At 41.3% G+C, this 11,547-nt stretch overlaps 1 protein-coding gene across 1 annotated transcript; it reads right to left on the bottom strand.

Annotated features, from left to right (window-relative positions):
• Positions 1-1,014: 1,014 nt before the first annotated feature.
• On the bottom strand, positions 1,015-11,179 carry TOE1 (target of EGR1, exonuclease). Its single transcript, XM_042465716.1, has 8 exons — positions 11,048-11,179; positions 9,568-9,688; positions 8,760-8,800; positions 7,356-7,452; positions 6,950-7,108; positions 4,953-5,212; positions 2,731-2,905; positions 1,015-1,930 (listed from the first exon to the last, which is right to left on the bottom strand). Exons 2-8 carry the CDS (start codon positions 9,676-9,678, stop codon positions 1,160-1,162), a joined length of 1,614 nt encoding a protein of 537 aa, XP_042321650.1. The 5' UTR covers positions 9,679-9,688; positions 11,048-11,179; the 3' UTR covers positions 1,015-1,159.
• Between the last annotated feature and the right edge of the window lie 368 nt (positions 11,180-11,547).

Below are 11,547 nucleotides of genomic sequence, written 5' to 3'. Positions count from 1 at the left end.
ATCTGTGGGAGGTGCTTGGATTGTGATTCCTGGATGGAGGTTGGACGGGAGGCCCTTGTGGTCGCTTCCAATTTTAGGATTCTGGACCTCTTTGAGTCTACCACTCTTGAATGCAGTCCCCTCTTTTCCTACTGCCTTCAGCCTTATCACATTATTGCTTTTTCAAAATACTGACATAGAAATTGGAAATACGCATGGCATGGCCAATCTAACTTTAGTGTTGAATATTACTTCAGGATCTTGTCTAGTTCCTTTAAAGCTGCCCTACCAAGTTCCTAGTCTTCTGATTCTTGACTGAGGCCAAGATATGAAAATCTTGAGCTATTTCAATGACTTCAATTGTCTGCTTTAAAGAAATTGGTGGTCCATCAATTTGGTTTCTTAATTTCAACTGTAAACCTGCCTTTTCACTTTCTTGACTTTCTTCAGTAACCATTCCATGTTTTTACTATTTTCTGCTAGCAGTATGGTGTCAACCATCTGCATATTGTTGATCCTTCCTCCAATTTCACTCTTATGTCCTCCAACTCTAATCCTGCTGAACATATATGTTCAGTGTACAAGTTAAACAGCTAGGGTAATAAAATGCAGCATTACCTGATTCCGTGCCAGTTGGAAACCATTCTGTTTCTGTTTTCTGTGCTGATTGTAGCCTCTTTTCCTGCGTACTGGTTACACATTAGTATAATTAAATGTAGCACATTCATTTCTTTTAAGAGCAATCCAGTTTTTCATGATCTCCACAATCAATGGCTTTGCTATAATCTATAAAGCATAGGCTGATTTTCTCCTGAAACATTATAGGAATAAGCTGGTAGTTCTCGTATGTTGTTTGATGAATGAATGAACTAAATTATGGTGATGTAAATTAGAACATCTTATTAATTTCAGGAAGTTCTTATTCAACAGAATTCCTTGGCTTTATGAATATATAAAAACACTACCTGCAAATGAACAAGAAAGGAAAACTAGTACAGAGTAATTTAATTTTACGTAAAAAAAACCCAATCCATATACAGGCAGTTGTTTTTTATTCCACTTATTCCAAATAGCTCTTTTAAAGTCTACAAAACTACTACATAATTTGAGGATTGTGTCTAGAAACTGCTCTTTTTCCAGCTGCTCTCATCTGAAGTTTTGCATAGCCAGCCTCCTTGCTCTACCTACTGTCCCAGGCCAATTTCATCTTCTGGCTGTGGGCTTTGGAGGATTTTGCAAACAAACTTTTTACAATTTGAAGTGGCACAGATTTTCCACTGAGATATAGTTTGTTGTGACAGTCTGGCAACCAAGGTCCTTCATTTAAGTCTCTGTGTTCATCATTCTTCAGCATATGTACATATGCCATTACGTAACCCGTCATGAAGGCATCAAACCCAGCCCTGTGAATGCCTCCCTCTGAACAGCTAGTTAGAGGTGCTACTGGGTTCTCTGTGCCAGGCAAGGAGTCCACTGCCAGTGCACTCTCTACTTCAACTTTGGGCCCTAAACCTTCAGTCCCTGCTAACCCCTCATACTGGCCATCTTTGGATGGTGAGGACATGATGCCCTCACTGTCTCTGGCATTGATTTGTTCATCCATTATGGCATCAGCTGCACTGTCAGAACCTAGTTCTCGTTCAAAATCCATAAAAGTCTCCTCATTGCTGGAGGCAGCTTCTGTGCCTGCACCATCTACTGTAGCATCAGTGCTGCTAGGACAGGATTGCTTGGAGGGTGGACCATCTTCCATATTCAAAGACTCTTCCCCATCCTTCTCAGGTCTTCCCAAATCAGGTTTTTTCAAAGGTTCTGCAGTATTCTTCCGTCTCTTCCATTTCTGCTTCCTTTTCTTCCTCTTCTCCTCTTTGTGGTTTTCATCTTCAGTAATTATTAGATCAATGTTGTGAGATTGTGAACACTTCAGTCCATCTGGACACCAGCCATAAGCCTGCAAGGAAGGGTAAAAACCATTAGCATAGCTAAGAAAGGATTTACATTTTACTAGAGCACTTTCAACTCCTAAGCATTTTTGTGACTGAAATCACAGCAGCCTGATTCCCTGGAGAACAGTACTCCAGATAATGTTCTGCACTACCTGGTTAAGTCATGTTTCCCACATATCCTATTAAAAAGCAGCACCTGCAAGATCCCAGAGAAATATTCCCTCTTTTAATGACTCACCATCAAGTCAGAACATACATTTACAGTATCTGCCACTACAGCATACCCCATCAGTCAGGATAACTCTTTAAATCTCAAGATCTTGAAGAAGAAATCAAACAAGATTTCTCTCTCATATCATAGATAGCCTACCCTTCTAGTTTTGTTGCAGAATAGCCCAGGAACAGAATCAGCTTTATACAAAGCACATTGAAAAGCATGTTATTTATTTATATCCTGCTTTTATGCAGTGAGTTGAAGGTGCTATACACTTTGTCCTTAAAATACTGCAGTGAGATAGTCAGGCTAAGAAGGAGTTACTGGGATAAGGCCACTCAATAGGTTTCATAGCCCAATGGGAACTTGAAACTAGATTTAAGTACCAGTCCAAAACTAATCACTACACCACACTGGCTCTTTAAGATTCTGAACAAAGGAGAAACAATTTGTGGTCCTCGGGATGATACTGGACTGAAACTTCCATCAGACCTAGCTAGCAGGAAGGATGATGGGAGCTGAAGTCCAAGAACCTCCCAAAGGGGTTTCCTACCCCTTTCCTAAACTATGGAAAGCAAAGACAAGACTTACAGAAAATGTCTGGCAGATAGCAACTTTATTTGCAGTGTCTTTTCCAGGTTGGGTAGTGTCAGACAGAGAACAGAAGCGGTAGTCAATATAGGAAGATATGCTGGCAGGGTAGCTGCAGAACTCTATGGTGAGATGCTGCTTTTTTGAGTCTTTCAATCTGCAATTCTCTCGCTTGCTGAAATGGAAGAACCCCATTAAAATACAGGTGGAGGGTACAAAAAGAGATCAAATGCCTTCAGAAATTGTCCTTCCTCTGTACACAGATCTAGGGCAGTTTGTGGTCCGCCAGCTGATGTCAGGATACAACTTACACCAGCCCTATATAGCACATCTAATGCTGAGGGATGATGGGAGCCAAACACCATCTGAAGGACTTCAAGTTGACCACAACTATCTAAGGAAAGCTCTTTGTATATAGAAAAAAAGCCTATGAGGGAACAGATATCAGAATGTAGACTATACTTTCCCATTTACAACAGTGCTACTCCAAACAGTCAATTCTGATCTCTGAGTTATTAGCTACCAGTTCCTGCCAAGTTTACAGAGGTGAAAGTAACAATTATAGCCAATGGGCACAACTATGTCTCCTGAGAAGTATTTTTGTAGTGTAACACCAACATACAACCATGCTGCCAGTGTAATTTTTCAACTTCAAGAGTATCTGGCACACAAGAGCTGCATCTACATTGCATGATTAATGCAGTTTGACCCACAACTCAGTGCTATGAAATTCTGGGATTTGTAGTTTTGTGAGATAGTTTGTCTTTTCTGTCAGAAAGCTGACAAAGGCCTGGATTCCATGGCATTGAGCCATAACAGTTAAAGTGGTTAAAGTTAAAATGCATTAATTCTACAGTGTGGCCAAGAATGTGATCACCTCCAAGACTTCTCTGACAGCAAGGAAGCATCTCCTTTAATCATTAACTGGAATGCAAGTGGGAATGCAAGATACATTGCAAGCAGTACCACAAAACCCGAGAAACATTTTAGCCACTTTCACATGTATGGTTGGAAGCAGCTGCTGCAAATTCATTCCTTGCAAACACTTCCCTGCCCCAACTTCTGTTACCCAACACAAAACAAAAGACCCAACCCCTTCATTCTTCTGACAGAGGACTGAGGTGAGGTGACTCTTCCCCCACACCAGGCAGGAGAAACTAACATTATCCCTTTTTCCACATTTTCTGGCATATGCAAAGAAGTTTCCAATGGACACACAGATAGTATGAGATCCATTTTTTGCTTCATGCTACACTGCAGGCTGCTCAGAATTACTAAGGTTCTCTGCTGCTGGGTGTTCGCAAGACAGTAGTGAAGTGAGAAACCAATTCTTCTCACCCACATTTTCTGCATGTGCTAGAGTAGAATTATCAGTGACTATAAGTAATAACGGTAACTATCAAGGCAGCTGAAATTTTGCAGAGTTCAGATTGAGAGAGGACTTTTACTTAAAATCCACACCTAATGTTAAACAGAACTTCTGTTATTGTCTCAAAGGCTAACTGAGGTTGCAAGCCTAGAAATCTTAATATTGTTCCAGGAGAAGAAACTCACCACACCATGGGGTGAGCAACTACTCCAAAGCCAGGAGTCACTCATGCCCTCATGTTCCCCTCTCAATGTTTTGTATTTTAAAAAAGGTTTGGATCAAAAAGACTACCTGCACCCTTGGACATAATTCCACCATATTCTGAGGAGGGCCCTAGCCAGTTTTAAGGAGGAGTTTGGAGGACACATGTAACCCAAAGGCCAGTCTTCACCTATCCCATCTTTAGCAAGAGCACAGTAAGTTAAAGTACCTGTATGGAAAGCAAATTCATATAAATTTACATCTCACTATTCTTCATGAGCACAAGTAAAGGTTTTGGAAAGGAGGGTATTTTTCCTTGGGGAAAAGATATATTTTGCTAGATCACCAAAAGCCAAGCACAAAAAAGTTTCAACTATCTCATGACCAAGGAGCATCAACACTTAATTTAAACATATTTGCCCAAGAATACACACATATAACGTAACTTGTTCAAACTTGAAAAAAAACTAGTGTTTTTAATCAGTAAAAAGGCAGACAGCTTATTTCTTATCCTGCACCATACCCAGTCATTTGAGAATCAGCTGCTGTTCTTGCACAAGACAGCAAGCAGCAGAAAAGCAGACTTGACTCCAGAGGTTTTCCAAGAATCCCTGCCAGGATAAGGAAGATTTACCCAGGTAGAGATACCTACCACTTTTTGTAGGCATACTCTAAGTAAGAGGCCACAAAACGTGTCTCAAACTCAGAAGCATATTTGGTGTCATAGATGCCAGCTGGAAACATCTCTGAAAGATCTGCAGTAAAGGTACCCAAGTTATCAGGTAAGTGAGCATAGAAACACTGGTACAAGAAGACCAAATCAATTAGGCCATTATGCAGGATGAGGGGCTTCCGGGCTCGAATCAGTTCCAGGAAAAAAGTACGGACAGTTTGGCTCCGATTTTCATTTCCCTGAATGGGGGAAAGGAGGAAGAGTTAGTAAACTTCCCATCCAAGGCATACATTAATTTTCCTAGTATGAGAAGCACAGCCTCATATGTTAGATAATTTTAGGACCAGCTTTTCCCAACACATTATACAAAGTAAATGCAATGAAGCCCAGAATACGATCAAGGGAACAAAGTCTCCTCAAGTCCTTGTTGGCTACCAGTTAAAATACCAGCAAGAAACACAAGGGGAACCTCATACACTAGTTGATCATTTTTAATAACATTTCAAATCAATCTCTCAGAGGGATACTACCACCAATTTGCTCTCTGGTCCCAAAATGACCCTAATTGCTCTCTCAACAGACTGGAATGACAGTTTCATAGAGTGACAATGGGGTGGGCAAGGGTCCAAGGCCAGAGGATCACACTGGCCTCCTAAAGGACCTTGGAAGGATGCACATGCGACTGAAATAAATACCCAATCCCCTATTCCCCAAAGACACACTCTGTTGGTTTTTAAAGGCCTCTTAGAATCACAGAATCATAGAGTTGGAAGAGACCACAACGGCCATCCAGTCCAACCCCATTCTGCCATGCAGGAAATCTAAATCAAAGCATCCCCGACAGATGGCCATCCAGCTTCTGTTTAAAGACCTCCAAGGAAGGAGACTCCACTACACTTCGAGGGAGTTTGTTCCTCTGTCAAACAGCCCTTACTGTCAGGAAGTTCCTCCTAATGTTCAGGTGGAATCTCTTTTCCTGCAGCTTGCATCCATTTTTCTAGTCTTTGGAGCAGCAGAAAACAAGATATGACATCCTTTCAAGTATTTAAACAGGGCTATCACATCACCCCTTAACCTTCTCTTCTCCAGGCTAAACATTCCCAGCTCCCTAAGTCGTTTCTCATAGGGCATGGTTTCCACACCCTTTACCATTTTAGTCTCCCTCCTTTGGACATGGCTCCAGTTTCTCAACATCCTTTTTGAATTGTGGTGCCCAGAACTGGACACAATATTCCAGGTGGGGCCTGACCAGAGCAGAATAGAGTGGAACTATTACTTCCCTTGATCTAGACACAACTTTTATTGATGCAGCCTAAAATCGCATTGGCCCTTTTTGATTGCCATATCACACTGTTGACTCATGTTCAATTTGTGGTCTACTTGGACTCCTAGATCCCTTTCACATGTAGTCTCCTTCAGCCAGGTGTCATCCATCCTATATCTGTTTATTTTATTTTTCTGCCCTAAGTGCAGTAACTTACATTTCTCCGAGTTGAAATTCATTTTGTTAGCTTTGGCCCAGCTTTCTAATCTATTAAGATCATTCTGAAGTTCGATCCTGTCCTCAGGGGTATTAGCTACTCCTCCTAATTTGGTGTCATCGCAAATTTGTTGAGTATACCCCCAATTCTGTCATCCAAGTCATTGATAAAGATGTTGAACAGCACTGGGCCCAGGACAGAACCCTGTGGGACCCCACTGGTCACTTTATCCACCCCTGCATCACTAGCAGCTTTTCTTTATGATTAACTCAACTTCTTAATTTTCATGCTCAAGTGAAAGTACTTCTTTTAGCTATCTATTATGGAGTAAAATATTCTGTGACATTTACTGAATAAGACCTACATTCTCTCCCCCAAAGTATTAATTTTTATAAACTATTAAAATTGGCACTCAAGATATCTAGTAATAAGTTATAATTAAGACATTCAACTGATCAAAGAAAAATACATATTAAAGGGATGGAGCCCTCATACCTTGTCATTGCCCCTCTGATACGGAATCCCCTGGGAATATTGCTTGTTAAAGTCAAAGCCATGTTGTACCAGGAACTGAACTGACTGTGGTTCAATTATATAATCCTCCATGCAGAGCAAGGTCAGGTTGTAGATCTGTGAAAGGTATGTGTTCTCTGTCTGTAAACATAAGACGGCCCAATGTAAAAGAGAACCGAACAACAACAAAAGGAGCAAACTAACTTTCTAGAAGCCCACAAGTTCCCTTTACTGGTTTAGAAACAATACTGGCAGTTATGTGCATTCCTTTTTGGGGGGATATTCTTAAGGTTTACCAAATTTTACTATTCCTCACACCCAGCCCTTAGGTGGAACATGCTCTTAACTGATCAATAATGGAGTAAAAACAGCAATAAGAACACCATACCTTGTCAGGAAGCTGCTTGAAACAAGCAATTCCAAGAGATAAAATGGAGCGTGTTCTGGCAGCACTACACACAGCTTTATAGCGTTCTTCAATACACCTGTGGAAGAAACATCAGGCAGCTTAACAGGAAGTAAACTTAAGTACAGTGGTGCCTCGGGTTACGAAATTAATTCGTTCCGTGGCACCGTTCGTAACCCGAAAAGCCTTCGTAAGCCGAATTGCCATAGGCGCTAATGGGGAAAAGCCGCGATTCCGTGCGAAAAAGCCGAAAAAAGCACCAAAAGTTTTTTCGTAACCCGAAAAAACATTCGTAACCCGGAACAATGTTTTCCTATGGGATTTTTTCGTATCCCGAAAATTTCGTAACCTGGGTATTTCGTATCCCGAGGTACCACTGTATAGGGATTAGAGACCATTCTCATATGGATACCTTAGCATTTCTCATTTCTTTTAACAGGATATTCCTTCCCATTCAACTGGACAAATTTATCTTTACTGAAATTATAAGAGACCCACTCTCACTTCCATTTCCATTTTATGAACAATCTCTACAAATGGAATCAGTCAATAAATTGATTGCTTAAAATAAGCAATTGCATCTTAAGAAAGCAATACAGAATAGAAACAATACACATTAGAAACCTGATAAAGTATGTTTAAGCAACTCTCAAGAACTAAGGGGCAGGGGGAAATTCCTGAGAACATTCTATGGAACAAATACTCTTTGTACAACTTAGTCCATGACTGTGGCAAATCCTTATATTCTCATGCAGTTCAGAGCATTTGGTAAATTAGCATCTTGCTAGGAAACCTGAACAGGTTTATTTCAACTTTTGTTCTAGTGTGTATCCAGAACTTAAGCTCTCCTTTTATAATGGGCAAACAATTCATAATTTAAAACAATAACAATTTACAGAGACTAAAAAGAATACTAAACAATTTAATAAAATAGTTTAAAACCAAGTACAGTACAGTAAATACATATTTTGAAGGGAAAAAACAGGCCCTAAGGCTTGAATAAAAAGCTCTTTCAACGTGACACCAGAAAGAAATCAGCACTGATGCCAAATGAACCTCCAAAGGGAGGCCATACTATAAATTGCATGTAATTGCAAAGGTAGGCCCTCTCCTATGTCTTCCCACAATGTATTTTTCCAGTTATTCAGAGATCGAGGAACCTTCCCCCCCGCATCAAGTTCTTAGGCACACTGGACTAATGTATGTGAGGAGATTTATCCTGACTGGTGGCAACCAATAAGTAATTATTTGGGGGGGGCAAACTCTTGAAGGGTCCACCAAAAGGGAAATTTCCCTGACTAGAACTGAAACAATGCGGGAAAGTACAAGAATTTTGAGCTTATTATGCTTCAGAAGGGAAGCGATTACACTTAGCATATTACTTACTGGTTCAACAAACTCTTCCTTGATCCAAGCCCACTAAGTTCCTGCAGACAAAAGTAACAGTTAGACTTTCACTCCCTGGTGGTGTAAGATATATAACTGTGGTCCAAAACACACTGCAGAAATAATCCAGTTTGAGACTGTTTTAATTGCCCTGGCTCAGTGCTAGGGAATCGTGGGAATTGTAGTTTATTGTGGCACCAGAGCCCTCTGACAAAAAAGGCTAAATGTCTCACAAAACATACAGTTCCCAGAATTCTCTAGCACTGAGCCAGGATAGTTGAAATGGTCTTGAACGGGATTATTTCTGCAGTGTTTTTTGGAGCTTTGTCATATGATTTCAGGATAGGCTGTATATCAGTGGCAAGCACATGGAAATCCTCCCAAGTTCAACCTCATATTCCAGATTGAGTTGGAAAACACTTCTGACTGAAACACTAAAGATTTACTATAGACAATATCAAGTTTAGATGAATAACCCACAGTCCAAGACTTGGTACAAGTGTATGCATCCTTTTTCTGTATATAGAGGCAATTATGTCCTTAAATATCTAGAAGAAATAGCATATACACCCAACCTGATCTTAGAAGATGCATTAGTTTTGCACTTTCCAAAGCATCACTTCCTGCCAACTGGAAGAGGCCTTGAAGAAATCAAATGTTCTTATTGTCTCTAAGCATTTGCTGAAGACTATCATGTCCACTTTCCCAAGCAAAGGCTGTCCCATCACCATCCCAAAGACAGCTCTTGAGGCCTTACTGCACACAAACTCACCTGATGGTAAATACATGGAAGAGCAGCATTACTCACCGTGTCGATTGCTATAAAGCTAGATGTTTGGATGGCCAGGAGCATAGATGGCCAGAGTTCTTTGAAATTATCATTCTGGACATCGATGACTGGTACCTTCAAGGAAGCCATCCTTACACAGCTGTTAAACAGAGAACATACATGATTTTAAAAATTCAGAGGTTGCGGGAGCAGAACCAGCGATTAAGACAAACAAAACAATTCAGAGTCCCAGTGGAACGTCAGAAAGAGCAACAATTTAGAAAACAAAATGAAAAGCAATTCAAAGATACAGCTGTGTCAATCTGTAGAAGCAGTATGTTGAGAGAGATCTTGTAGCACCTTTGAGACTGACTGAAAGAAAGAAGTTGGCAGCAGGAGCTTTCCTAGACTCAAGTCTACTTCCTCAGATGCATATTATTATTTAGAGTACAGTGGTACCCCGGGATACGAATGCGCCGCCTTACGAAATTTCCGGGTTACGAAAAAAATCCATAAAACTGTTACGGTTCGAGGTTATTTCGGGTTACAAAAGTTTTGTGCTTCGTCGGCGCTTTTCGCACGAAAGCGCTTTCGCTAATAGCGCATATGCTTTTCGGCTTACGAAGATTCGGTACGACAACGCGCGCGGAACGAATTAAAAATTCGTACCCGGGTACCACTGTATTATAATACCCTGCTCTTCAGCCAAGGTTCTCAAGAGCGGCTTACAAATGGCTAATTAGACATTTCCCGTCCTAAGGCTTACAATCTAAAAAGACAAACACAAAAGGAGAAGGGAATGGCATGGGAAGGGGAAAAGTCTAGCAGTTTTCTCTCCCTTGAGTCCTGACCAGGGCAGATGGACGGAGGGAGGGCCCTTCTTCTTATGGAGCCGGTCTGCTTTCTTGCCTTCTGGAGATGGTGGATAGGGGAGAGCCTTCTTCTTTTCCAGGAATTAATTAGAAGTATGCATCTGAGAAGAGAACTAAGAGCCCGAACGACAGGCCAAAATAAAAGCTGCTTCGGCCAACTTTGGAAGTGTGATGTCAAACGACACAGCCCCTAAGAGCCCAAAAGCCACACCGAAGCCATGCCCGAGTGCAGCATTGGCGCAGCTTTTGGCCTCTTAAGACGCGTGGTCATTTAACAGCATACTCCAAAGTGACCCAACACTTCTTTTGTCCTGTCGTTCGAGCTCTTAAAACGGAGATGTTCGAGAAAAACGTAGGGATGTGACCCAGCAAGAGCTGAAATAAGAACAATAATAACAACTTATTATTTATATCCCTCCTCAATGCGCTTACGTTAAAACAAAGCGATAAAACACACAGCAATAGAATATGGCAAGACAACACAACAGCCCTACCCTCCCCAGCCATTAAATTAAAAATTAAATTATCAGTCATTATAAAACAACCATTAATAATTACAATAAAATTAAATTGTGAACAACAACCAGGCAGAGCAAACTGGGAGTCGCAGATTGTGAGGATGTTGTTGAGCTGACTTTGACACTCACATACAAACAATGAATTAACGCGTCTCAGTTGTGCTCAAAATGAAGGACCCTGGAGCACCAGTCGCTTGGAGGCCCCGACTCGTGTCATTTTCTTTCCCATTGGATGCGCCAACACGAGCGGGACGGCACTGAACATAGACAAAGCTGACAGGGACGGCGAGAGAGAAAGGACCCCCGGCGCGCCTGCGCGCGCGGGGTCCTTCTCTCCCGCCGTCCCCTGTCAGCTTAGGTGTCTATGTCAGTGCCTGACCGCTCGTGTTGCCCCTCTTAATCCCATGTAACCAGGCGCCTCCTTTCCAGGACCACGTCCTACATTCCCACCTTCTGCCAGGAGGACTAAATGTCCATTGACATGACTAAGAAGCATGCATTATATTTATATCAGTGTTTTAGCTTTTCTCAGTCACTTCCCCCAATTTCTGGCTATCACCATTTGTTAGAATGACCAAGAAGCATGAATTTAACATTTCTATTAGTGTCTGTAGCTTGTTTATTGGTTT

The sequence above is a fragment of the Sceloporus undulatus genome, chromosome 4, assembly GCF_019175285.1.
Source record: "Sceloporus undulatus isolate JIND9_A2432 ecotype Alabama chromosome 4, SceUnd_v1.1, whole genome shotgun sequence".
NCBI classification, from domain to species: domain Eukaryota; kingdom Metazoa; phylum Chordata; class Lepidosauria; order Squamata; family Phrynosomatidae; genus Sceloporus; species Sceloporus undulatus.
This window is presented reverse-complemented; position numbering and strand designations above follow the sequence as displayed.

Excerpts from the sequence above, each read along its gene's own strand:
- TOE1 (XM_042465716.1), bottom strand. The coding sequence starts at position 9,678 with ATGGCTTCCTTGAAGGTACCAGTCATCGATGTCCAGAATGATAATTTC. Across the intron at positions 8,801-9,567 it reads GCTTTATAGCAATCGACACG|GAACTTAGTGGGCTTGGATC; the intron begins GTGAGTAATGCT and ends TTTTGTCTGCAG. Across the intron at positions 5,213-6,949 it reads ATCAGAGGGGCAATGACAAG|GGAAATGAAAATCGGAGCCA; the intron begins GTATGAGGGCTC and ends TCCCCCATTCAG.